The 27,515-nt window shown below is 40.3% G+C and overlaps 1 protein-coding gene across 1 annotated transcript in view; it reads right to left on the reverse strand.

Annotated features, from left to right (window-relative positions):
• Kdm3b (lysine (K)-specific demethylase 3B) overlaps positions 1-27,515 on the reverse strand; it is an 80,844-nt gene that overhangs the window by 42,635 nt on the left and 10,694 nt on the right. The window contains exons 2-7 of the mRNA XM_013020310.1: positions 20,786-20,953; positions 17,314-17,427; positions 14,333-14,438; positions 11,799-11,923; positions 7,585-7,659; positions 2,922-3,521 (exon numbers count right to left, since the gene is read on the reverse strand). Of these exons, the coding sequence (XP_012875764.1) occupies positions 2,922-3,521; positions 7,585-7,659; positions 11,799-11,923; positions 14,333-14,438; positions 17,314-17,427; positions 20,786-20,953 (1,188 nt within the window). The remainder of the gene's footprint in view (positions 1-2,921; positions 3,522-7,584; positions 7,660-11,798; positions 11,924-14,332; positions 14,439-17,313; positions 17,428-20,785; positions 20,954-27,515) is intronic.

A 27,515-nucleotide genomic window follows, 5' to 3' on the forward strand; every position in this document is an offset into this window, starting at 1 on the left:
AGAGTGCTAACCTTGAGCAAAAGAAGCTCAGGGACAGTGCTCAGGCCCTGAGTTCAAGCCCCAGGACTGGCAAAAAAAAAAAAAAAATCTGGGAACTCTTCATGAATGGGTAGACAAAGAATATGTGAAAGTTATGTCTGGCCAAACAAAGTTCCAAAGGTTACAAGCCTCTGGAGTTGGCCAAACCCATTCCAGCCTCCCACCCCCCACTGCCCCAACCATTGTTTAAGGATTGTGAGTTGTTACAAGATCAAGGGTATTTCTTCTGTTTAGAAAGTAAAAAAACTGGGGAGAGGAACTGCCACTTAAGAGCCTTACATTCCCATTTTCTGGGTGGGGCACAGAAAACATTTCTCTTTTTAACTTCTTGCTACTTTAACCCAGTTATACCAAAATAAATCCTTGCTAAACCTTAACAACAACAACAAAATACCCCACCACACCCCAACTGGTATTTCAAAGGTAGGAGTCAGTGGCTAATGCCTATAAATCATAGCTATTCAGGAGACTGATATCTAGGAAGATTGTACTTCAAAGCCAGCCTGGACAGAAATGTAAGATTCTATCTCAAAAAAAAAAAAAAACAAAAAAACTAGCAGAGGGGCTGGGAAGGTGGCGAGCGCTTGCCTTGCATGCCTGAGGCCCCGGATTTAATTCCTCAGCACCACATAAGCACAAAAAGCCGGAAGAGGCGCTGTGGCTCAAGTGGTAGAATGCTAGCCTTGAGCTGAAGAGCTGAGGGACAGCGCCTAGGCCCAGAGTTCAAGCCCCACAACTGACAAAAAAAAAAAAAAAAAAACCTAGCAGAAAGTAGGCTAAGGCTGGGTGCCAGTGGCTATGCCTATAATCCTAGCTGCTCAGGAGTCTGAGAATTGAGGATTGCAGTTTGAAGCTGAGGCAGTAAAGTGTTTGAGATTCTTACTTCTAATTAACCACCAAAAAGCCAGAAGTGAAGCTGTGTGGCTCAAGTGGCAGAGCCCTAGCCTTCAACAAACAAAAGTTTAGGAACAGGGCCCAGGTCCAGCGTTTAAGCCTCCAGTATAGGAATACAAAAGAAAAATAAAGAAGAGAAAAGAAAGAAAAAGAAGTTAAGCCAGGTGCCTTGGCTCATGCCTGTAATCCTAGCTACTCAGGAGGTTGATATCTCAGGATCACGGTTCAAAGTCAGCCTGGGCAGGAAAAGTCTGTGAGACCCTAATCTCTAATAAATCACTTAGAAAATCAGAAGTGGCACTGTGGCTTAAATGGTAGAGCACTAGTGCTGAGCTGAAGAGCTCAGGGACCGCACCCAGGTCCAGAGGTCAAGCCCCACAACTGACCAAAAAAAAAAAAAAAAAAAGTTGAGTTGAAGGCCTGGTTCAAGTCACAAAGAGCCAACAGAGAAGCAAAACGCTTTGAGTTTAAATCCCAGTTCCAACAAATATAAATAAATAAAAAGATTTACCCTGTATTTTATATTCCAGTTTGAATCAAGAATCAACAGCTTATTTGAAAAAGTATAGCCAGCAGCATATAATTATATTCTGGTGGCAAAAATTAGTAAAAACAAAAAACAAAAAAACTACACAATGGGGGGGAGGGGGGAGGCTGGGAAGGGATGTGAAGGTTAAACAAAGGAGGAGGATGCAATGCTTGATAAGAAATGTACGCATTATCCTGCCCATGTAATTGTAACCCCTCTGTACAGTATGTTCACAAATAAAATAAAATTAAATAAAAAAAAAAAACTACACAACTGGGGCTGGGAATATGGCTTGGCAGTAGAGTACTTGCCTAGCATGTATGAAACCCTGGGTTTGATTTCTCAGCTCCACATAAACAGAAAAAGCTAGAAGTGACACTGTGGCTCAAAGTGGCAAAGTACTAGCCTTGAGCAAAAAAGACGCTCTGGGACAGTGCTCAGGCCCTAAGTTCAAGTCCTAGAACTGGCAAAACAACAACAACAATAAACAAACAAAAACAACTGATGTGGTGTTTTGTTTTTTTTTGCCAGTCCTAGTGTTTGAACTCAGGTCCTGGGCACCATTCCTCAGCCTTTTTGTGCTCAAGGCTAGCACTCTACCACTGGTGGCACAGAGCCACTTCTGGCTTTTTCTGAGTAGTTTTTTTCAAGATTAGAATCTCATAGACTTTCTTGTACAACTGATTTTTTTTTTTGGGGGGGGTCCGGTCGTGGGGCCTGAACTCTGGGCCTGGGTGCTGTCCCTCAGCTCTTCAGCTCAAGGCTAGCACTCTACCACTTAAGCCACAGTGCCACTTCCGGCTTTTTTTCTTTTTGCTTATGTGGTGCTGAGGAATCGAACCCAGGGCCTCATGCATGCAAGGCAAGCACTCTACACTGAGCCACCTTACCAGCCCCTGTTCAGGTAACTTTTAAGAGCTTATAAAAAGTTATTAAATATATATACATTCGTCTAGGTACCAGTGGCTCATGCCTGTAATCCTAGTTACTTGTGAGGCTAAAAATGGGAGGACTGAAGTTCAAGGCTAGCAAAGAGAGAAGCTAGATACAGTAGCCAAAACCTATGATCCCAGCAGAAGCAGACAGTGGTTCAGGGAAGTAAGAACCTATCCTAAAAATAACCTACTGATTAGGGATTTGAAGTATGCCTGGTGGAGCACCAGTCCAGCAAGCAAGGGGCCCAAGTTTAAACCCCAGTATCATATTCTCTCTGTTTTTCTGTCTCTGACACACACACACTCTCTCTCTCTCTCTCTCTCTCTCTCACACACACACTCTCTCTCTCTCTCCCCTATACATTTGACCAATGAACAGTAAAGGCCCATCCAGAGAATACAATTTAAGTGCATGTGAAAAACATTCCTTTCTTGGGATAAGTGAGATGCTTTCACCATGATAACAATAAAGGAGGGTGAAAGAGTGAACCCAAATCTGACAAATCTGCCCTGAAGCAACTCACCTCTCCAGAGGCCTGCGACCAGCTGCCTTTCTGTTTTTCCGGCCCAGTCCCTGCTGCAAGGCCAGTGTCTGAAATCCTCACCGTGGTTGGGGTGGAGTTGGCGGTAGTGACCACACCTGTTGAAGCCACCACGCCCTGGCCAAGTGGTTCCAGTGTTTTTCCTGCCTCTTTGTTTTCGGTTCCACCCACCTCTGGGACCAAAGGTGCCTGACTTGTGGCGGTAGAATATGGAGTGAAAGGTACAGGTGCATCCCCACCTACAGGCTCATCCTGCACCACCAGAGTCCTGCCGTTTTCTTTGGTGTAAGTAGCAAAGCGAATGTTGCGATTAATCTGGGGAACAAATGTAGACGGTGGTTGCTTGGCTCTCTGATCCATCCCTGGCTCTCCACTGGTATTACCTCCTTTCCAGGACCCTCGGCTTGCCTCACCTCCATCGCTCCCATTACTGTCTACTTCACCCCTGTCTCCTTTTAATTTCTTTGATGCAGGGTCACACCCAGAGTCCGAAGCACTTTTCCTCCTCCGGCCATCTTTCCCCTCTACGCTCTCTCTCTTCTTCTTTCCTTTGGATGATTTTACTGCTTTTAACGTACCCCCCTACAAAACAAAATTCAAAAAAGATTTAGTGTAAGGGACCTTTCATCCTGTGAACACTACAAACCATTAGAGCTTTCCCATCTCTAGAAGCAGACAAAGGCAGACTGTCACGTTCCTATGCCTAAGACATTCCCTTTGTCAGAATGAGTCTTCTTGTTGTTTACTTTATACATACACATTTAAGATAATAGTTACAAGAGGTAATTCTTACATAAAATACATGACTTCTTCAAATAGACTTGTGAGGGTTCTAATAATATTATAATTTCTTTTATAAAACAAACTATCATAGCTAGTTGGGACTCATTTATTCTTTGATGAAATAATTTGCTTTATTATATATTTATCTCCTTGTCTTTGACAGATACTTACATTTCAAGAATTGAACTATGCAAGCAACTCTATCCAGAAGTCACCAAAACCAACATTTGTGAATTGGTGACCAAAGGAAAAGTGAACCCAACAAAGACAAGTTTGAATTGCACAGACACAAGAATAAAGACATAACTGATCCTCAAACCTTGGTTCAAAGCATCTAGACAGAGGAAAACAAAATAAACACAAAAAAGAATAAGAGCAGTATAGGTCAAAAGAAAAATCCCTCTTTTCTCTATGGTAATTTCAGACAATCTCATGAAATCTTACGTGTGCCTGGCAAAGCAAGACAATAAGTAGATATGGATTGGAAGAAACAATTATCGTCATTCCCTAAGAAGGATAAGGAGAATGGGACATGGGATATAGTTAAGATTTCTCAAGCAAGGCTTTACATGTAAAACATTTTTATACTGGTATCCCACTACAATGTTGGTACTGCTTTTAGGTTTATTCAGAGAGGTTAGGATAGTAATTAAGCTAGAAACACGAAGTTATTTAGCCACTAATTTTTACCAGCTAATCTACTTTTTGTTTGTTTAACTGTATTTTTTTTGTCTTTTCTTTTTTTTTTGGTACTGGGGATTGAACCCAGGATGTTGCACTTGTTAAGCTAGTGCTTTGACACTGAGCTACATCTCACCCTGTTATTCTTTACAGAGTTATATTTTCATTGTATTCATTATTAGAATGGTAATATTTTTCAAATGTTGTAATTCTTCTTGCCAGTTCTAATTCCATATTTTTGTTGCCTTAATTTCTCTTTCATTTTCTTTCTTATATTTTCCTTTAACAGAAAGCCAAGGTTTCCTGTGCTTTCCCCCTTGTTTCTGAGATTATGTAAGATTCAAAAATAGGTAATAGCCATAGATAAAATAGTATTTTTATTGTGATGAAATACTTATTATACTAGGGTAATATTAGCTAAGTTTCCTAAATATTTCATTTAAGAACTATTATTTTGCTAAACATTGTTTTCATCCTCATTCTCATTTAAAACTTCCTTTTTTTTTTTCTGGGTGCCAGTGGTTCATGCCTGTAATCCTAGCTATGCAGGAGGCTGAGATCAGAGGATAGCAGTTAGAAGCAAGCCTGGGGCATGAAAATGCCTATGTGAAACTAAAAAAAGCCAGAAGTAGAGCTATGGCTCATAGGATAAATAACCTTGTGCAAATATGCTCAGGAACAGCACCCAGGATGGGCACAAAAACAAAAAATAACTTCATCTTTTTTTCACCTCCATCATTATGGAGTTTCCTTTTTTTACTTTTTTTTTTTTTTTTTTTGGTTGGTCGTGGGGCTTGAACTCTGGGCCGAGTTTCCTTTTTTTGAACTCAGGGCCTCATATACTTTGTGTGTCAGTTGTGGGGCTTGAACTCAGGGGCTAGGTGCTGTCCCTGAGCTCTTTTGCTCAAGGCTAGAGCTCTATCACTTTGAGGTACAGCTCCAGTTCTAGTCTTTCTAGTGCTTAATTAGAGATAAGAGTCTCACAGGGATTTTTCCGTCCCAGCTGGCTATCAACCACGAACCATGATCCTCAGATCTCAGATTCCTGAGTAATTAGGATTATAGGTGTGAGCCACTAGCACCTAGGTAGGGCCTCAAACTCTAGATTAGCTATTTTTTCAGCTCAAGACTAGCACTCTATTACTTGATCCACAGCTCTACTTCAGGCTTTCTGCTGGCTAATTTGAGGTAAGAGTCTCTTGTATTTGTCTGCCTGGACTGGCTTTGAATGGTAATGATTAGATCTCAGGCTCCTAAGTAGCTAAAATGATAGATATAAGTGTAGAGCATAAACTAATTTTCAGTGTTTTGAACTACAGAAGAAATATGTTCATTAAGGTCTTTCCCTCCTTATTGCTCATTCACTCATACACTTCAAGGAAATTGTGATTCTGAATCTCTAAAAGGAGTTTCTGTTAAACTTGACAAGCTGTCAATAATAACTGCAATTGGCCAGCCAAGAAAATAGTCACTCTATTACAAATTCGGAAGTAGAACAACATGGGTTAGTGGCATAGCTCAATTGATTGAGTGCCAGAACAAGCAGTAGGTTCTAAGCTCAAACCTTAGTAACTTGGGGGAAAAAATTAAAGAAAAAACCCTAAATTTGTTACTAAAAAACACAGTTTCTACTTCTAACTCTTTTACCCAACTTACAGAGCCTGGTGCACAGCAACCTCCTCAACTAGAATATATGTGTCTCATTTATGGTGAATACGCAGGATATGAGTAGGCAGTATAGGACACTGAGGTAGGTACTCTTCAGTTACAGCTGGACTGCTGAATAGGATCTGGTATAAATAAGTACTTAATAAATAAAGTAAGGAAAGGAATGAAAAATGGGACTCAATACACCATCGAAGTAATAGGTTTTCAGTCATGCAAGACACCCCTATTCACGATAATAATAAGAGCTATTAAACCTACTTCTTTCTTTCCCATCCTGCTCTTGTTTATCTAGGCAAGACTAACTACATAAAAAAGTCGATGAAAGGGCTGGGAAGGTGGCTCATTGGTAGAATGCTTGCCTCGCATGCATGAGGCCCGGGGTTCGATTCCTCAGCAGAAAAAGCCAGAAGTGGCGCTGTGGCTCAAGTGGTAGAGTGCTAGCCTTGAGCTGAAGAGCTGAGGGACAGTGCCGAGGCCCAGAGTTCAAGCCCAGGACTGGCAAAAAAAGAAAAAAGAAAAAAAAAAGTCGATGAAGAACTATCTACTCAGTAGGGGTGTCCCCCAAAATAATATTTATAGAGGTGCTAAGGCACTATGAAGAATATGTGGACAGATGAAAGGATATTAACACAGTATTCCTTAATTGGTTCAGGCAGATATTTCTAACTTACCTTCTTTCTTTTACAAATTCCTTGCCAAAATTCAGAATGAACAAAAACTTGGGTTAGTCTGTAATAATTATAAAAGAATTCACTATGTGCAAAAAAGCACAAAACCAGGTACCTGTTTGATTTGGTTCTATTTGGAAATATAGAATTTCAGATTCCCTGGGAGCTCACTGCCACCTAATGGCAAAACAAACAAACAAAAAAGAGACAAACAAAAAGAAGAACATGCTTTTTCTTAAAAAAATATTTTTTGTGTGTGCTGGTTCTAGGTTTTAAACTCAGGGCCTGGGCACTGTCTCTGAGCTTTTTTTCTCAAGGGTAGTGCTGTACCACATGAGCCATAGCTCCACTTCTGGCCTTTTTTTTTTTGGTTGGTTAATTGGATATGGAATCTCGTGGACTTTCCTGACAAGCTGGCTGTGAAGCATGATCCTCCGATCTTAGCCTCCTGAGTAGCTAGGATTACAGGAATGAGTCTCCAATGCTTGGCTTTTTTCTTCAGTTTGTATTACTGAGTAGGTTATGATTTACTACTGTTTATCAGTCTTAAATATCTGCCATCTCTTTCAAATATACCTGTCTTGAGAAATGTAAGAAGAAATAAATAGGGCTTGGATGTTGTAACAACTAGAGAATGGAGACATGACTAAAAGGTTTGTTCAAACTAGGTTTCTTTCATGAGATTATCCCGCATACATACATATATTGCAGAAAAAAAGGTGTAGTGGCTAAAGTTGAATAATCAAAGAGTATCCATGGAAAACATACACAGAGAGTGAGAGACATTACATAACAAGAGAATACAAGCTCATGAGTCTACTCAGATACTCAGTCTATTACAATACCTCTGTCTGAGACGTTGAGTTATCCATCAACATCACATGGATAAGTCTAGGATCTACCGACTTGATTTCACCACTCTGTGGTATGAGTAGGACAGCAGAACATAAGAAAAAAGAGGAAAAAGAAATTTAATGTCTTATCTATCAAGACTTAACTATGCATTTTCCTCATTTACACACTATTGTTCCTACACTCTTCGAGAGTGAAAACTCCATGAGGGCAAGGATCTAAACTCTCATTCACTGCTATAGTAAGACCTGAAATGAAGTTTGGACCATGGTAAATATTAAAATATTTGTTAAGTGAATTAATGAAAAAGCTGATTGCGTGAAGGCTCAAGTATATCTTTTTAAGAATGCTCATTTCAAATTCTGTATCTCTAATTTCTATTTGGCATATTAAGTTTTTAAATTTTTTTACTGTTATTATAAAAGTGATATACAGAGGAGTTACAGTTATTTAAGTCAGATAATGAGTACATTCCTTTTTTTAAATTTAATTTTATTGTCAAGGTAACATACCGAGGGGTTAGAGTTATATACATAAGGCAGCTAGTACATTTCTTGTCAAACTTGCTACCCCTTCCCTCATTTTCCTCCAACTATGAGTACATTTCTTTTTGGATAATGTCACTCCTTCCCTCACTCTCTCCCAGTTTTTCCCTCCCATTCATACCTACAAGTTACAGACTTCATTTTCAACTAATCTAGTAAGTACCACTGCTGCATTTGTTCACCCTTTGTCCCCTCCCTCTGTGCTTCCCATTACCCTCCCAAAGACAGACAAAAAAAAACAAGACAAAAAAGAAAATTAAAAACAACAATGAAGAAAAAACTTCTTGGGCTGGGAAGTTGGCTCAGTGGTAGAGCGCTTGCCTTGCATGCATGAGGCCCTGGGTTTGATACCTCAGCACCACATAAGCAAAAAGAAAAAAGCCGGAAGTGGCGCTGTGGCTCAAATGGTAGAGTACTAGCCTTGAGCTGAAGAGCTGAGAAATAGCGCCCAGGCCCAGAGTTCAGGCCCTATGACTGGACCCAAAAAAAAAAAAAAAAAAGAAAAAACTTTTTGTTTCCATTTCCTGGAGTTCATTTAGATAAATATTATTTTGTATGAACAGATGCACATAGACATTGCTCCTTTGCATTGTTCTTCTCCTAAAAATATTTTCCTTTGGTCTCACTGTGTATGAATGCCTAGAGTCCTGTATAATTTTTTGGTATATTGTAAAACAAAAGTCCTTTATAATCAGCAATCATTAAAAAGTCCCATGCCATTAAAGAATAGAAACTTATCCAGATACAGATACACTTGTGATCCTAGTATTCAGGAGGCTGAGGCAGGAAGATTATAAGCTTGAGGCTCATCTGAACTACATAGAGAAATCAAGGCAAGCTTGAGCTATATGAAACCTATCTTAAGAAAAAAACAGGACTGGGAAGGTGGCTCAGTGGTAGAACGTTTGCCTTGCATGCATGAGGCCCTGGGTTTGATTCCTCAGCACCACATAAGCAAAAAGAAAAAAGCCGGAAGTGGCCCTGTGGCTCAAGTGGTAGAGCGCTAGTCTTGAGCTGAAGAGCTGAGGGACAGCGCCCAGGCCCAGAGTTCAGGCCCCATGACCGGACCCCCCCTATCCCCCTCCAAAAAAAGAAAAAACAATTTGGAGTGGGAGTAATTTGACAGAAAATACCAAACTTATTGGAAATACACAGTAAGTTATATACCAAGAAATTTATTTCAAATAAATAATGAATGTAAAAAGGAGGTTCATGTATGTTCCTTACGTTATTATTTTATTAGTGAAAATATTGGTGGTGATTTAAATATCCCTCAATTTTAGATTAATTACTGTAGATCCATTTAGTGGAATATATTTTAAAAGGATGAATCAGATCTCTATATTGACATAAAGATGTTATAGCCAGGTGCTGGTGGCTCACACTCGTAATCCTAGCCTCCTGAATAGGCTACAATCTAAGGATCACAATTTGCAGCCAGCCAAGCATAAAAGTCTGGGAGGATTCTTATTTCTAATAAAAATCTGGAAGTAGAGGTATGGCTCAAGTGGTAGACTGCTAGAGTTGAACAAAAGAAGCTCAGGGACTGAGCTTCAAACCCCTGAGTTCAAACCCCAGAACGAGCATACACTAAAAAGATGTTAGAAACAATTTAGTAAAAAACAAGAAATTGTGTGACTAGATATACTATATCAACCTATTTATTATTAAACTATGACTTATAGAATTTTGTCAAATAAGTATACTATATGTGTATATGTGCATAGAAAATATTTTGAAGAATATGGGATATACACACCAAATTATTAATGGTTAGCTACCAAGGGAGTGGTAAAATGATATTTGTCTAGGGAAAGGGACAGCTCTCATTTTCTACTATGTAAGAGAGAGAGAGAGAAAGAGAGAGTGTGCAAACAGAAGTACTTTTGTTTACATTTTGTATGATAAAGTAGAAATATTTCATTTATATTTTGATTTTTTTTTTTTGTCGGTCATGGGGCATGAACTCAGGGACTGTCCCTGAGCACTCTACTACTTTGAACCTCAGCGCCACTTCTTGCTTTTGAGTGGTTAATTGGAGGTAAGAATCTCACAGGGACTTTTCTGTCCAGGCTGGCTTGGAACCATGATCCTTGAATCTCAGCCTCCTGAGCAGCAAGGATTACAGATATAAGCCACTGCGCCTAGCTAAATCTGAGGTCTGAGGATCATGATTCAAAGCCAGCTTGGGAAGAAAAGTCTATGAGACTTTCATCTCCATAAACCACAGGAAGTAGAGCTGTGGCTAACAGTGGTAGAGTACTAGCCTTGAGTGAAAAAGCTCAGAAACAATGCCCAGACCCTAAGTTAAAGCCCTATTAAAAAAAAAAAAAGAGTAAGTCTGGTTGGACACTAGTAGCTCATACCTGTAATCCTAACTGAGGAGGCTGAGATGTGAGGATTGCAGTTCGAAACCAGACTAGTCGGCAAAGTATGTGAGGCTCTTATCTCCATTTAACCACCCAAAAGCCATAGTGGAGCTGTGACTCAAGTGATACAACATTAGCCTTGAGCAAAAAAGTTTAAGTATAGTGCCCAGGCCCGGAATTTAAGCCCCAAGGCTGGCACACACACATAAAAGAGTAAGTCTAAAACCAAAGATACCATAAGTACCTATTTGTCATTCTCCAAACACTCATCTATTATTTCTCCTAAATGATTCTCTAGGTATCTCTAAATGCCATTATCTTGTTGTTTATTCATTAGAAACAATTCATTTTTTCAGCATCGAGGATATAGTAATAGAAGCAGTACAAAAGCAAAGGCTAACTAGTCTTTTAACAACTAGTTATTATAAATATAATACTACTATTTACATTTATATATTGTTCTACTGATTACTAGGGGTACTTTCCAGTTCTATTTTATTTTGCTTTGTTTTTTGAGACAGGTTCTCACTATGTAGTTCATACTTGTCTCAAACTTTCAATTAACCTGCCTCAGCTTCACTAGTGTTAGGATTACAGGCATGTGCTATCATGCATGGCTCCAAAGTATTTTCAAGTACATTTTCTCAGTCCTCAAAAGAGTGCTATGAGGTTAGGGGGGATTTGCATAATCACCTCTAATTTACAGATAAGAATTGTGAGGTTAAAAAAAAGTTGCAGGGCTGGGAAGGTGGCTCAGTGGTAGAGTGCTTGCCTCACATGTATGAGGCCCTGGGTTCGATTCCTCAGCACCACATAAACAGAAAAAGATGGAAGTGGTGCTGTGGCTCAAATGGAAGAGCACTAGCCTTGAGCTGAAGAGCTGAGGGCCGCACAGGCCCAGAGTTCAAGCCCCACGACTGACAAAAAAAAAAAAAAAAAGTTGCATGGCCTTTATTTACAATCATAAAGGTTTTTTTGTCAGTTGTGGGGCTTGAACATGCCTAGGCACTGTCCCTGAGCTCTTCAGCTCAAGGTGAGCGCTCTACCACTTGAGCCACAATACCACTTCCAGTTTTCTGGTGGTTTATTGGAGATCAGAGTCTCATGGACTTTCCTGTCCAGGCTGGCTTTGATCCGTGACCCTTCAAAATCAGCCTCCTGAGTAGCTAGGATTACAGGTGTGACCCACTGGCACCCGGCTCTAAATAAAGTCTTATAAGTACTACAGTGCTTACTTTCTCTATACTATCCTCAGTAAGGAGATATATGGGTCTTAAAATAATAGAGCCTCACCTCAGTTATAGATACCTCCATAAGACGGGTGATTGAATCCTGATGGCTTACAACACCGTAGATCCAGCATTCTTCACCCTCTGGCTGGTATATTTTGACCCTGTGACCTTGAACACTGTAGGGACCTAAAGAAGAGATCAATTCAGTTGACTATTTTGGATTATAATCCAAAATATCTAAGTTTTATAATCAATTCTAAAAGTAGAAGACAAATTATATAATGTAAATACATGACACTTTCTATACAGAGCTCAATAAAGGAGCAATTCTAGTTTTACCATACTCAGAACTTTAAGAAAAAAAGTGATTTTTTTCCCAATCTTTATAAATTCTTCATTTAATTGAGGATTCCTTAGACATTCCCAGGCTCCCAATTCCACCTCTTCTCCAGTATAAAATTCTAGAAATAATATAGGAAGAGAAAGAAAACTTACAAGTCAAAACTACATGAAGCAGTAGTCACAATGTTAGAAATGAAATATATAACTCTGAAGCGAGGGAAGTCAGTAGGGGAAAAACTGGGGGGAGGGGGATAACTGTTCAAAAGAAAATGTACTTATTACTGACTCATGTAACTGTAATCCCTCTGTATATTACCTTTACAATAATTTTTTTAAACCTACAGGAAGTATGGAAATGTACTCAGGTACCTGATATGTACATGAAAAAAAGTAGGTTACTAAATTTAATGTGGTGTTATATCAAATGATCACAAGAATGACATTTGACTATTAAAATTCTGCTATCTGATTTTCAATAGCAGCGGATAGAGTTCAATTTATGAGATTTTTAATCTCTCTATAAGTAATAGTCTGAACAAATCTATCACCTGTCTTCATAGGAACACAGAGGGTCAAAGGTAATATTTATCAGCAGGTAATATTACCTTACAATTTCAGCTGCCCTTTAATGAAGGCCAGTTGTTTCTTCAATATATTGTATATTTGAAGCTATATAGCTAAAGCATTACTATTAGATGATTCTAAAATGTTTCTATATACATTCACATAATCCTTTCTTCATATTGTGGTCACTCAAATTTCATCTCTGATGTCAATTTTTCCTTCAACTTCTTTCTTCCTCTATACTACTACTTGGTTAAATATAACTTTAGCTGGGCACAGTGGCTCATGCCGGGAATTCTAGCTACTTGAGAGTGGCAATCAGGGGAAAATGGTATGAGAGTATCCCAGGCAAAAAAAAAAAAAAAATGGTTGGTGAGACCACAACTTGACTAATGGCTGGGTATAATAGCATGCACCTGTAATTCTAGCAAGCAGAAAAGCACATATAGGAGGACTATAGTCCAGACCTGGCTGGGGAAGAAAATGAGATCCTATCTCAAAAATAACCAACACAAATAAGGCTGGAAAGTGGATCAAATGGTAGAGTGCCTACTTAGCAAATGCAAGACCTGGAGTTCAATCCCCAGTATGGCCAAAAATATCCTATAACTTTCCCCAGTAGTTTTCCTACCTATACCTGTTTAGATCTGACAAAAGAAAAAAAGCTATTTTTTTTTTAACCCTGGTCCTAAGGATTGAGCCTGGTGCCTTGTGAATATTAGGTGAGCATTCCAATATTCACCTACATCCATAGTTCCTCCCCTTCCCACTCCTCCCTTCTCTTTTTCTGGTTCTTGTGAATGAGTCAGTGGACATAGTATTCTAAAAATATATTTTTTACTCTGTATCTTTTGTTGATATCAAATCTTGAGTTCTTGAGAAATCTGCAAATAGTAAATTCAACAAAAGCAAACATTTTCTAGCTATTCTAGCTATTTACAGTATTCCTGGTGCCTTAACATTGTGTCTAGTACATGTACTCCTTAGCACTTTTTTTTTTTAGTCCATTGTAGGTCTTGAACTAAAGGCCAGGGTGCTGTCCCCAAGCTCTTTTGCTCAAGGATAGTATTCTATCACTTTGAGCCACAGCTCCACTTCAATTTTCTGAGCAGGTTAATTGGAGATAAGAGTATCAAGGGAACTTTTCTGCCCAGGCTGGCTTTGTTTTTTTGGGGGGGGTCCGGTCATGGGGCCTGAACTCTGGGCCTAGGCGCTATCCCTCAGCTCTTCAGCTCAAGGCTAGCGCTCTATCAGTTGAGCCACAGCGCCACTTCCGGCTTTTTTCTTTTTGCTTATGTGGTGCTGAGGAATCGAACCCAGGGCCTCAGGCATGCAAGGCAAGCACGCTACCACTGAGCCACCTTCCCAGCCCCCCCAGGTTGGCTTTGGACCATGATCCTCAGATCTCAGCCTCCTAAGTAGCTAGGATTACAGGTGTCAGCCACCCAGCCTTAATACATACGGAAGAAATGACTGAAACAACAAAACTAAACTCACAACAAAATTGTGTGTTATAAAATGTGGAATGAAGAGAAAATACTGGTCTACTTGAGATCTTATTTATTTTGGAGATCCAGCTAACTAGAACTCCACTCACAAAAAGATGATAAGAACAAATGTCCCATTCCATCATTCAACATGACTGTCTACTTGATTCACATTTCAGGTCAGAAGACGACTTGTTCTTACCTCGGCTGAATATCTCTTGTAGCTTTTGGTCACTGATCAAAGCATTAATTGTTTCTCTCAGTGCAGCATGTTCTAAAAGGATCTGGTTTTGGCTATCTGTTCCCATCTGGTAAAGATAAAAGAAGAGAACACCTAATATTAAAATGAATGGCATCAGACAGGCTCTGGATCATGTCTATAATCTTAGCTACTCAGGAAGTTAAAAATCTGAAGATTACAGTTCAAAGCCAGCTCTGTAGGAAAAACTATGAGACCATTATCTGCAATTAATACCAAAAAGCCAGAAATGAAGTTGTGGTAGAGCATCAGTCTTGTGCAAAACAGCTGAGGGACAGCACCTGGGCCCTGAGTTAAAGTCCTAATACTGGCACCAAAAACAAAACAAAAAAAACAACCAAAGGAACAAAAGCAAAATCACAGGGGCTAGGAATGTGGCTTAGTGGTAGAGTGCTAGCCTAGCATGCATGAAGCCCTGGGTTTGATTCCTTAGTACCACATAAACAGAAAAAGCTGGAAGTGCTGCTGTGGCTCAAGTGGTAGAGGGCTAGCTTTGAGCCCAAGAAGCTCAGAGACATGCCCAGGTCCTGAGGTCAAGCCTCAGGACTAAGATTTAACTAGATAAGAAAAATATCTTTTTTTTTTTTTTTAAATCAGTCACAGGGCCTGAACTCTCTGGGCCTGGGCACTGTCCCTCAGCTCTTCAGCTCAAGGCTAGTGCTCTACCAGTTGAGCCATAGTACCACTTCTGGCTTTTTCTGCTTATGTGGTGCTGGGGAATCGAACCCAGGGCCTCATGCATGCAAAGCAAGCAATCTACCACTGAGCCACCTTCCCGGCCCCTGAGAAAAAAATCTTATACAAAGAAGCTCTAAGAGCATTTGCTAAAATTATCTGTATAACTCTCTAGTTTTACAAGATTCTGTGCAAAAATAAATGCTAGGGACAGTTAAGTTTGGGGAATATTAAATACTCCTTTGACATAATATTATGGTTCTGAGATGTTACATGGAAAAAAAATAAATCTGTACAAGCCAATGTTTCTTCCTTTTTTCCCCTTCCTTCCTTCCTTCTTTCCTTCCTTCCTTCCTTTCTCTCTCTCTTTCTTTTCCTTTTTTTTTTTTTTTTTGGTGTCAGTCATAGGGTTTGAACTCAGAGCCTGGGTGATGTTCCTGAGCTCTTTTGCTCAAGGCTAGCACTCTATCTACCACTTTGAGCCACAGCTCCACTTCTGGTTTTCTGGTAGTTAATTGGAGACAAAAGTCTCATAGGGACTTTTCAGTTCCTGATCCTCAGATCTCAGCCTCTTGAGTAGCTCAGATTGCAGGCATGAGCCATTGGCACCCAGCTTATGTCAATGTTTCTTACACTTACTTGACTAACATTTTTTTTTTTTGGTCGAGGGGCTTGAACTCTGGGCCTGGGCGATGTCTTAGCTCTTTAGCTCAAAGCTAGTACTCTACCATTGAGCCACCTTCCCAGCCCCCAAAATATTTTATTCTTTGCAAATTTTTGCTTATTTTAGTACTTGTAGATCACTTATTGAGTGCCATTTCATATAAACACCAAAGATGAACAAAACAAGGTTGCCTAGTGAGAAAGGAAGATATAGCAAAAAGAAATCATTAAGCTCTCACAGAATACAGCTTAGAAAATACTTCTCAATAATAAGAGTAAAACGAGTCTTTAACTTTTTTGTTGTTGTTGTTGGTCACCAGGCTTGATCTCTGGGTCTGGGCACTGTCCCTCAGCTCTTCAGCTCTAGGCTAGCACTCTTACCACTTGAACCATTGTGCCACTTCCAGTTTCCTGAGTGGTTTATTGGAGATAAGAGTCTAATGGACTTTCCTGCCCGGGCTGACTTTGAACCAAGATCCTCAGATTTCAGCCTCCTGAGTAGCTAGGATTACAGGTGTGAGCCACCAGCGCCCAGCTAGTCTTTATATATTCTGCATTTAGAGCAGAAAATGTTTTTCTTTTTCTATTTTTACCTATTTTAACTGTTATACTAAAATAAATCCTTGTTATAACTTTGATAATGCCCATATAATTCTTAGGATCTCTATCTCACTTTTTTTTGGTGCCAGTATCGGGAACTGAACTCAAGGCCTCAAGCTCTCACTTTGCTTTTTCCTCAAGGCTAGTATTCTACCACTTGAACCACACCTCTATTTCTGGCTTTCTGCTAATTAATTGTAAATGAGTTTCATTGACTTTTCTGCCCCAGCTGGTTTTACACCTGGATTCTCAGATCTCAGCCTCCTGAGTAGCTAGGATTATAGGGTTAGGCCACCAGCACTCAGGGAAGACTCTCAGTTTTTATCCTTCAGACAGCAGCCTTTACAAGCAAAATACAGTATCTTTTCTTAAATTCTGAAACCACAACTGAGATGCTAGTTTGCTTTTTTTTTTTTTTTTTGGTTGGTCATGGGGCTTGAACTCTGGGCTTGGGCACTGTCCCTGCACTCTTCAGCTCAAGGAGAGCGTTCTACCGCTTGAGCCACAGCGCCACTTCCTAGATGCTAGTTTGTTTAAACCACTTACTCCTTTCCTTTGTAGCTAAAGACATAACCTAAACTCTTCAATATTTCATGTTTCCGGGCACCAGCCCACACTCTTCCTAGTTTACCTGTCACTGAGGTAATCATAAATGTCTCAGACTCAAAGTTACAGTAAAAGCTACCTTAGAGAAGTCACCTTTCTGAAGGGACCCTCAGAACTGTCCTCTTAAGTACTGAGTGATTTTAGACTGGAATAGGGAAAAGTAAAAAATAGAAAAAAGAAAAAAAAAAGAGAGAGAGAAGCTTCAATCACCAAATGTGCTTTTCAAGGAAGCAAACACACCTTAATTATACACACACAAGGAAATTTATTGAGGAAATCTTTTTTTTTAAATGGGTTAATAAATACTCATACTTACATCAACAAAGAAATTAGCACACTCAAAGAAATATAACAGACTGAAGGTACAAAATATAAAATACCTGGAACAAATGCAATCCATTAGCATCTGTCAGGAAACGAAGCTCTCGATCCAAAAGGTATTCTACTGGTACCACAGAACCCAAACCCAGTTTATCTACTAAGGGAGTGAAAGTCTGTGAAGTACAAGGACAAGAAATTGATTAGCACTTGGAAAGAAAAATAGGTAACAATTAAATTTCTAGGTTCAGGGAAAGTTCCTATTTCTAAACATCTTTCGTCCTTATCAATCAATACAGATAGGCTAAAGCATGAGTCCCTTGAAAAACATTTCTAATTCAACATCTGTCCCTCAAACAATTATAGGAAGAAATTAAACAGAAAGTCTGCCCAATACTTTTATTTATAGCTAAAAAAGACAGGTAGAGCCGGGCACTGGTGGCTCACGCCTGTAATCCTAGCTACTCAGGAAGCTGAGATCTGAGGATTGTAGTTCAAAGCCAGCCCGGGCAGGAAAGTCCGTGAGACTCTTATCTCCAATTAACCACCAGAAAAATGGAAGTGGTACTGTGGCTCAAGTGGTAGAGCGCTAGCCTTGAGCTGAAGAGCTGAGGGATAGTGCCCAGGCCCAAAGTTCAAGCCCCACAACTGACCCAAAAAAAAAAAAAGAAGGACAGGTAGAAATGAGAAATTCTTCATTTTTCCGGGGGATATGACTCATTTTGTCAGACTTCAAGAAGGCAAAATCTGGGCTGGGAAGGTAGCTCAGTGGTAAAGCGCTTGCCTTGCATGCCTGAGGCCCTGGGTTCGATTCCTCAGCACCACATAAGCAAAAAGAAAAAAGCCGGAAGTGGCGCTGTGGCTCCAGTCGTAGAGCGCTAGCCTTGAGCTGAAGAGCTGAGGGATAGTGCCCAGGCCCAGAGTTCAAACCCCACGACCGGACCCAAAAAAAAAAAAAAAGAAGGCAAAATCTGTTATAATTTACTACTCTGAAAATGTCATGGGATTTCTAATTATTGATGTAAACACGTACAGATTTTTTTTTCTTTTTTCTTTTTTTTGAGGGCCTTACTATGTAGCCCTGATTGACCTCAAAAAAACCCATAATCCTTATGCCTTGCACAGCCATGACCATGCCAACAGGATCAGCCTGTTAAATTCTTATCACTATTTCATAGTCTGTAAAAGAAATGCTGAGTGGCACTGTTTCCATTTGTAAAAGTTGCTTTAATAGTTTAATTGGAAAGTAAACTTAAAAACAAATGAGGGCTGGTAATGTGGCTTAGTGGCAGAGTGCTTGCCTAGCTGCACAAAGCCCTGGGTTCGATTCTTCAGTACCACATAAACAGGGGGATTAGCAAAACAGAAAAACAAAAAGCAAAACAAACAAAAATGAAAGACAGGGCTGGGAAGGTGGCTCAGTGGTAGAGCACTTGCCTTGCATGCATGAGGCCCTGGGTTCAATTCCCCAGCACCACATAAGCAAGAAGGAAAAAAGCCAGAAGTGGCGCGGTGGCTCAAGTGGTAGAGTGCTAGCCTTGAGCTGAAGAGCTGAGGGACAGTGCCCAGGCCCAGAGTTCAGGCCCCAGGACCAGACCCCCCCCCAAAAAAAATGAAAGACAGTATTTCATGCTCCTAATTCTAGTATTTCAGAAGGGTCACCAGTTTGAGGCTAGCCTGGCCTGTATTGTGAGACTACCACAAAACAATACCCCAAAAAAACCCATACACTCAAAGAAAAAAGGTCAGTTTTAATAAGTGAGGATACATATAGTTTTATTTGAATATTATTTATTCAGTATCTGAATTTCTGTAATTAGTTGGCAAAAGGATAGTTTTAAAAATTATCATTTATGCAAGAATCTTGCTAATAGGATAGCTAAAAGCAAATGGATTCTCTAAGTATTGAGTTTGTTGGTTTTGTTTTTTGGTCAGTTCTGGGGTTTGAACTCTGGGCCTGGGCTCTGTTCCTGAGCTTCTTTTACTCAAGGTTAGTGCTCTACCACTTGAGCCACAATACCATTTCTGACCTTTTCTGAGTAGTTTACTGGAGGTAAGAGTCTCACAAACTTCCCTACCCTGGCTGGCTTCATAGCTTCCTGAATAGCTAGATTACAGATATGAGCCATATGCACCCAGATTTGAGGGTTTTTTTCTTTTTTCTTTTTGTCAGTTGTGGGGCCTGAAATCTGGGTCTGGGTGCTGTCCCTCAGCTATTCAGCTCAAGGCTAGCACTCTACCACTTGAGCCAAAGAGCCACTTCCGGCTTTTTCTGCTTATGTGGTGCTGAGGAATCAAACCCAGGGCCTCATGCATGCAAGGCAAGCACTCTACCACTAAGCCACCTCTCCAGCCCCAGCTTTAAGTTTTATTTTATCATTTTTTTAATGCTAATTCTGGAAATTGAACTCCAAGCCTCCCACTTTGTTGGTGGTGGTCATGGGGCTTGAACTAAAAGCCTGGGCACTGTCCCTCAGCTTTTGCTCAGGGCTAACGCTCTCCCACTTTGAGGCACAGTGTCACTTCTGGTTTTCTGGTAATTAGAGATCAGAGTTTCATGGGCTTTCCTGCCTGGTCTGGCTTCAAATGGTTATCCTCAGATCTCAGCATCCTGAGTAGCTAGTATTACAAGTGTGAGCCACCAGCACCCAGCAGGGCTTAGCTTTTTTGCTCAAGGCTGACTCCAACTTTATGCTGGTCAGTTGAAGTTAAGAGTCTCTCGGATATGGCTACCTAGGCTGGCTTTGAACCTTGATCCTCAAATTTCAGACTCCTGAGTGGCTAGGATTACAAACGTAAACCACCTATACCTGGCTAGTCATAATTTTTTTATTTTTTGTCCATCCTGGGGCTTGAGCACTGGGCCTGGGTGTTGTCCCTGAGCTCTTTGGCTCAAGGGAGTGCTCTACCACTTGAGCCACAGCACCACTTCCTAGTCATAAATTTTGTAACACTTGTATCTCACTTCACAAAACAAAGCTTGATTTAAAAAAAGTTGTAGTTTACATTGTTTCAGAACCTTGCTATGAGAAAAGATTAAAGGTGAAAAAATTCTTCAGAGCTAATAAAGTATCAAATATTACCAAATATAAAGTTTTAGAAAATAGGAGAAAAGCTCTCTTAATTTTTATTTCAGTGACTTCAGAATAAAACTATGTTTAGCATGTAATTTCTGCAAGTTCTGAAGAATTAGTTATTTGGTGGTTACTGCAGTTATAATAAAAGAGAACTCATGTATATTCCTATCCAATAAAAACCACTTCATGAATTCAATCTACATGCTACAATTAAGAAAAGTGAGAGAAGGGATGAGTTGAGAGGGATGGGTGAGAATGTTGAAAAGTGTGCATTGTATTTATAAACTGCTGTATTAAGTGGCAACTCCTTTGTACAACTACTTAAAGATAATAATAAATTAATTAAATTAAAGCCACTTGAAGAGCTAGTGCTATAGTTTCACATGACTCTAGGAGGTTTTGGGTTCCTTCCCCAACACTGCTAAAAAGAAAAGAAAGAAAAACAAAATCTACTCACCAGAGCTGGCCACTGTGCATTTGAAACTCGAGTGCCTTGGAGAAGGACTGGGTCTTTCCGTGGTGCCCATACAAGTGACCCTTCCAGGAGAAGCACAATAACTTCTTCAGCATGAACTTTAACCCAGGAGTGTTGCTTCCAGTTACAACCATCAAATTCTACAAAAATCTGTAAAAATGAGATTAGAAGCAGTTTGGATGGGAAATACAACAGAGTGACACATAAAAATAACCCCTCAGGTTTTGAATAACTAGGAAGAATTATACTTATTGTAAATTCTTTTAAAGGATGCTAATGAAAACTGATCTTAGTTTAGAGCCAGAAAGTTGGTCTCAGCCTCACTCTGAAAAAGGGGAACAGAATTAAGAGAGTAGAAATTATCCAGTTATTCAGTAATGTTTAGTTGTAGCCCTACTGAAACTTACAACTAACATTTACACATACTAGGTGGAGGATAAGCCAAGTATAGTGGTACATGGGTATGTTACAGCTATTTGGGAGGCAAGAGCAGGAAAATAATTTGATCCCAGGAGTTCAGTATCAACCTAGGAAACAGAAAAACCTTTTCTCTTTAAAAACAAAACAAAACTGGGGGTTATCTAGTTACAAACTTCAGGTTGCTGATATCAATTGCTGCTAAAAGACTGAACATTTATGGGGTAGATAGGGTGGGAGAGTAGGGAGAAGTTCTTACATGGTTTACAGTGGGAGTAAAAACAGGACACACACATGCTGGTGTGTCAGGAGGACCATGAATTTGAGGTAAGCTTGGGTTATACAGCAAGACACTGTCTTAGCTGGGCACTGGTGTCTCATGCCTGTAATCCTAACTGTTCAGGAGAGTTGAGAATCACAGTTCAAAGTCAGCCAGGGCAAAAAAAAAGTCCATGAAATTCTTACCTTCAATTAACCGCCCAAAAAAAGCTCTAATCCTAGCTACTCAGGAGGCTGAGATCTGAGGATAGCAGTTCAAAGTCAGCCCCGGGCAGGAAAATCTGTGAGACTCATACCTCTAGACTCTTAACTACCAGAAAATCAGAAGTGGCAATGTGGCTCAAAGTGGTACAGCACTAGCCTTAAGCTGAAGTGCCCAGGCCCAAAGTTCAAGTCCCAGGACCAACAAAACAAACAAAAACAAAAAAACAAAAGAAAACCCAGAGGATTAGCTAGGCACAGGTGGTTCAGGCCTATAATACTAGCTACCTAGGAGATTGAGATGTGAGGATTGCTGTTTGAAGCCAGCCTGTGCAAGAAAGTCTGTGAGACTCTAATTTCAAATTAACCACCATAAAAAAGCCAGAAGTGGAAAAGTGGCTAGAGCAAAAAGGCTCAGGGACAGCACTCAGGCCTGGAGTTCAAACGCCAGGATGAGCACAGGGGGGAGGGCTGGGAAGGTGGCTCAGTGGAAGAGTGCTTGCCTTGCATGCATGAGGCCCTGGGTTTGATTCCTCAGCACCACATAAGCAGAAAAAAGCCCGAAGTGGCACTGTGGCTCAAGTGTTAGGGCGCTAGCCTTGTGCTGAATAGCTGAGGGACAGCACTTAGGCCCAGAGATAAGGCCCCATGACTGAACCCCCCCAAAAAAAAAAAAAAAAAAAAATCACCAACTTAGAGCTGCTTACTGTAAAAATTGTTCAGCCCAATTTCTCTTTGATATTTCACTTGGCAAAGATCCTTCTTGCCTATAATTTGGTCTCTTGAGGAAACTAAGAGTGGGCTTTCATCGGCACAGGTAAATCTCCCACTGTAAATTAATAGCCTTGCATATGGAGTTTCAAATCAATCTCTAGAGAGTTTGTTTAGTGAGAGTCAGTTCCCTTGGGTCTGATTACCCCTAAAGTCCCTATTAAAAAAAAAAAAAGCTTCTTCCTTGATAAACAATGTACTCATAGCATGTGAGTCACTATAAAACAACCAGGCTAGTTTTGCCCATCTATAGAACAAGGGTAAAAGACACAGGCAAATGAGGATAGAGGAGGAGGGAGAGCTTAAAAAAACACCATCTTGTCAAAGGCAGTGGAAAACTGAGAAGCAGTAACAGGTGTTGTGTCCCCCAGGCCATGAGGAATCAAAGCCTACAGGAACCCATCTCAGCTGTTGTTAAGTAAATCACTAACAACAGAATATGCCATGCTTCTTAGCCCCATTTTGAGTCTGTTTATGAAGGAGGAATCTAAATCAACTAGAACAAATTGGGGACGAGGTCCAATCAATTGAGTCTAAAGGAGAGAACAAGCCTTTGGTGAGGTATAAGTGAACCAAGTCCCTAATAAACAAACGAGTAATTAAAAGATCTGATTATATAGTAAAGGATGAGATGCTGACAAAATGAATGTACAGTATGATGATCACTGGTGGGCACACTGCATAGCTCTGAAATAAAGAGAATGCAGAGGTAAATTAAGATAGAGCTTTTAATAGCTTGAGTGTAGCATAACAATGATGCATGTGATTAGCCTATGCAAGGCCTTGGGTTCAATTCCTAGTACACAGAAAAAAACTATTCAAAATCATATATTGCTAGATATGGTGGCACAGGCTTGTAATTATAGAACTTGGTAGACTAAGACTGGAGAATCAAAAGTTTCAAGCTATATAGTAAAATCTTGTCACAAAATAGAAAAAACCAAAAATACATATTCATAGAACTTTTAAAAAAGAAACTGAACCAGGCAGGTGCCTGGAGTCTTGGCTACCTGGTGGGTTAAGGCTAGGAGAACTGATTGAACTCAGATTTTTAGGACCTATGGAGAAAAAGGAGTGATCAGCCTGGCAAACATAACAAGAACCCATCTCAAAAGCACTGTGTGTGTGTACTGAGGTTTGAACTCAGAGCTTGGTGCTTGCTAGGCAGGTGCTTTATTGTGTGAATAATGCTTCAGGCCTTTTGGTTCTGGTTATTTTTTTTTATAGGATTTGCTTTTATTTTGCCTGGACTGTCCTGGGCTGTAATCCTATTTACATTTCTTGTTTTATCTAGTATGACAAGTGCATGCCAACATGGTGTGGGGAGAGGGTTCTCATAGATATTTCTGAACATGCTGGGGCAGAAACAAAATTCTCCTGACTCTTGGACCCTCCAGATTCTTGCAAAGCTGCAATGACAGGCATACAATACCACTGTGCCCAGCTATCAAAAAATGTTTAATTGGGTTGGGAATGTAGCTTAGTGGTAGAGTGCTTGCCTAGCATGCATGAAGCCCTGGGTTCAATTCCTCAGAACCACATAAACAGAAAAAGCCAGAAGTGGGGCTATGGCTCAAGTGGTAGAATGCTAGCCTTCAGCACAGATTCAGGGACAGTGCTTAGGCCCTGAGTTCAAGCCCCAGGACTGGCCAAAAAAAAAAAAAAAGTTCAATTAGAAATAAATTATGCAAGCTGCAAGCTGGGCACTGGTGGTGGCTCATGCTTGTAATCCTAGCTACTTGGAGAATGAGATCTGAGGATCATGGTTTGAAGCCAGCCCTGACTGGAATATCAGTAAGACTCTTATCTTCAACTAACTTCCAAAAGAGCCAGAAGTAGAGTGGTGACTCAAGTGGAAGAACCCTAGACCTGAGCAAAAAGCTCAGGGACAGTTCCCAGGCCCTGAATTCAAGCCCCAGGACCAGCAGAAAAGAGAGAGAGAGAAAAAAAAAAAGAACTATGCAAAACACCTGAGTACCTAAAAACTTTAACTGTGGCTCCACATTTCAAAAATAAGCCTGCAGGCTGGGAAGGTGGCTCAGTGGTAGAGTGCTTGCCTTGCATACATGAGGCCCTGGTTCAATTCCTCAGCACCATATAAGCAGAAAAAGCCAGAAATGGCACTGGGGCTCAAGTGGTAGAGCAGCTAGCCTTGAGCTGAAGAGCTGAGGGGCAGCACCCAGGCCCAGAGTTCAGGCCTCACGACAGACAAAAACAAACAAATAAGCCTGCTACTATAAGGATAGAGTTAAGATATTAAGATGTGACTTAGAAGGGCCCACAATTAAACAATATACATTTTTACCAACTAAGTAACCTCAATTTTTAAAGCTAAGCATTCAAAATATTTTGCTTTTAGTAAACACAAAAGAGACACTTTCTTATAACTCATATTTTTGTTTCACTTTTGGAATTACAAGAAAAGAACATTTAGGACAAACATTTTTGTTTTGTTTTTTTTGGTCAGTCATAGGGCTTGAACTCTGGGCCTGAGCACTGTCTGTCAGCTCTTCAGCTCAGCACTAGTGCTTTACCACTTAAGCTACAGCACCACTTCCAGTTTTCAGGTGGTTTTTTGGAGTAAGAGTTTCACAGCTTTTCCTGCCCAGGCCGGTTTTGAACTGCAATCTTCAGATCTCAGCCTCCTGAATAGCTAGGATTACAGTTGTGAGCCACCAGCATCGGCTAGGACAAACATTTTAAAGGTACAAACTCTATTTTAATTAGGGATGAAAGTCTAAGTTTGAACATAGATGGAGAATAGGAATAGATTGTACATTAAAAATATGGTACTATCCTGAACGTGACTATAATTACATTATCTAGAAACAGTAAACAAATACTTTATAGTTAGCCCACTCTGTCCTGAGACAAAGAGGAAAAGAAAGGTGGATGTAAAAACAAAATACTTTAGATACACTTTCATTTCTCTTGGCAGACTTCCAAATAGAAGTAACATGATACTAGACAGTGATACAATTATAATTGGAATCAAAGAAAAAAAGGAATTTAGAATATCTTTTTTGATGGAAATGAAGATTACAGGATAAAAAATTAAGGTAGAGCTGGGGCACTGGCGGTTTACACCTGTAACCCTAACTACTCAGGAGGCTGAGCTCTGAGGATCACAGTTCAAAGCCAGCCTAGGCAAGAAAGTCCATAAAACTTCCTTCCTTTCTTTTTTCTCTTTTGCCAGTTCCAGGGCTTGAACTCAAGGCCTGGGCACTGTCCCTGAGCTTCTCTTGCTCAAGGCTAGCACTCTACCACCTGAACAACAGCACCACTTCCAGCTTTTTCTGTTTATGTGGCACTGAGGAATTAAACCCCAAAGCTTCATGCATACTAGGCAAACACTCTACCACTAAGCCACGTTCTCAGCCCCTGTGAGACTCTTATCTCCAATTAACCACCTGAAAACTGGAACTGGAGCTGTGTTTAAATATATTGTGCTAGCCTTGAGCAAAAGTAGCTCAGAGACAGTGCCCAAGCCCAGTTAAACCTCCACAACTGATTAAAAAAAAATTAAGGCAGATATGCTTTCATTCCTCTGGCAAGTTGTTTTTTTGTTTGGGTTTTCTTTGGGTCCGGTCGTGGGGCCTGAACTCTGGTCCTGGGCGTTGTCCCTCAGCTCTTCAGCTCAAGGCTAGCGGTCTACAACTTGAGTCACAGCGCCACTTCTGGCTTTTTTCTTTTTTGCTTATGTGGTGCTGAGGAATCGAACCCAGGGCCTCAAGCATGCAAGGCAAGCACTTTACCACTGAGCCACCTTCCCAGCCCCTCCTCTGGCAAGTTCTGGACAGCTGAGAAGCTACATTTATAGAACCTTTTTTTTTTTTTGCCGGTCATGGGGCCTGAACTCTGGGTCTGGGCGCTGTCCCTCAACTCTTCAGCTCAAGGCTAGCGCTCTACCACTGGAGCCACAGCACCACTTCCGGCTTTTTCTGTTTATGTGGTGCTGAGGAATCGAACCCAGGGCCTCATGTTTGCAAGGCATGCACTCTACCGCTGAGCTACCTTCCTAGCCCCTACATTTATAGAACCTCTTAATTCAAGTTTTTTTTCTACAAAAAAAGAATAGTTTAATAAAATTGTTGCTGGTACACATGGATACTCACTAGGGGAAAAAAATTAGATTCTCGATTTCACATACCTATTAAAACGAATATCCCAGATGGACCAAATATCCAAAGATCAAAATAAAATTTTTTTAAAGATTTAAAGATTATTCATAAAAGTTTTTAATCTGGGAGAGTTATTTTCAAGTATGTCAAGCAAGTTTCTGAAGTAAACTTTTCTCAAGCCATTGAAAAAGCCTGAGAGTTGTGATGACATCAAAATCTTCCTCCTTCTTTTTCTTTTCTTCCTCTTCTTCCTCTTCTTCATGTGCATGTGTGCATGTGTGCACACGTGCACACCAGTCCTGGGGCAGGTACTTAAAAGAGGGCCTCCAACTCGCCTCTGGCTTTTTCCTTCATGGCACAGGCTCTACCACTTGAACCACACCTCCAGTTCAGTTTGTTTATTTGCTGGTTAGTTGAAGTCTAGTGGACTTTTCTGCCTGGGATGGCTTTGAACGGAGAACCTCAGATCTGAGGCTTTCCAAGCAGCTAGGATTACAGGCATGAGCCACTGGTGCATAAATGAAGAAGAAGAAGAAAAAAGAAGAGGAGGAAGAAGAGAAAAAGGAAGAGGAAGAAGAGGAAGAGAACGAGAAGAGGAGGAGGAGGGAATGGAAAGGAAGAAATGTAAAAAGTCAGTATAGAAACTAGTTATGAAAATGCTATATACTATTTTTCACCTATCAGACTGGCATTGAAACTTTTTTTTGTTGTTTGGAGAATATTGAGAAATAATCTGTAATATTAAATGAAACTTAAAAACACATATACTCAACCTTACAATCCAGTCCTAAATGGGTAAAATACAGACATAAAACCTGGATTACTTGGGCTGGGAAGGTAGCTCAGTGGTAGAGTGCTTGCCTTGCATGCATGAGGCCCTGGGTTTGATTCCTCAGCACCACATAAGCAAAAAGAAAAAAGCC

Source organism: Dipodomys ordii, unplaced genomic scaffold (genome assembly GCF_000151885.1).
Source record: "Dipodomys ordii isolate 6190 unplaced genomic scaffold, Dord_2.0 Scaffold50, whole genome shotgun sequence".
Taxonomy (NCBI): domain Eukaryota; kingdom Metazoa; phylum Chordata; class Mammalia; order Rodentia; family Heteromyidae; genus Dipodomys; species Dipodomys ordii.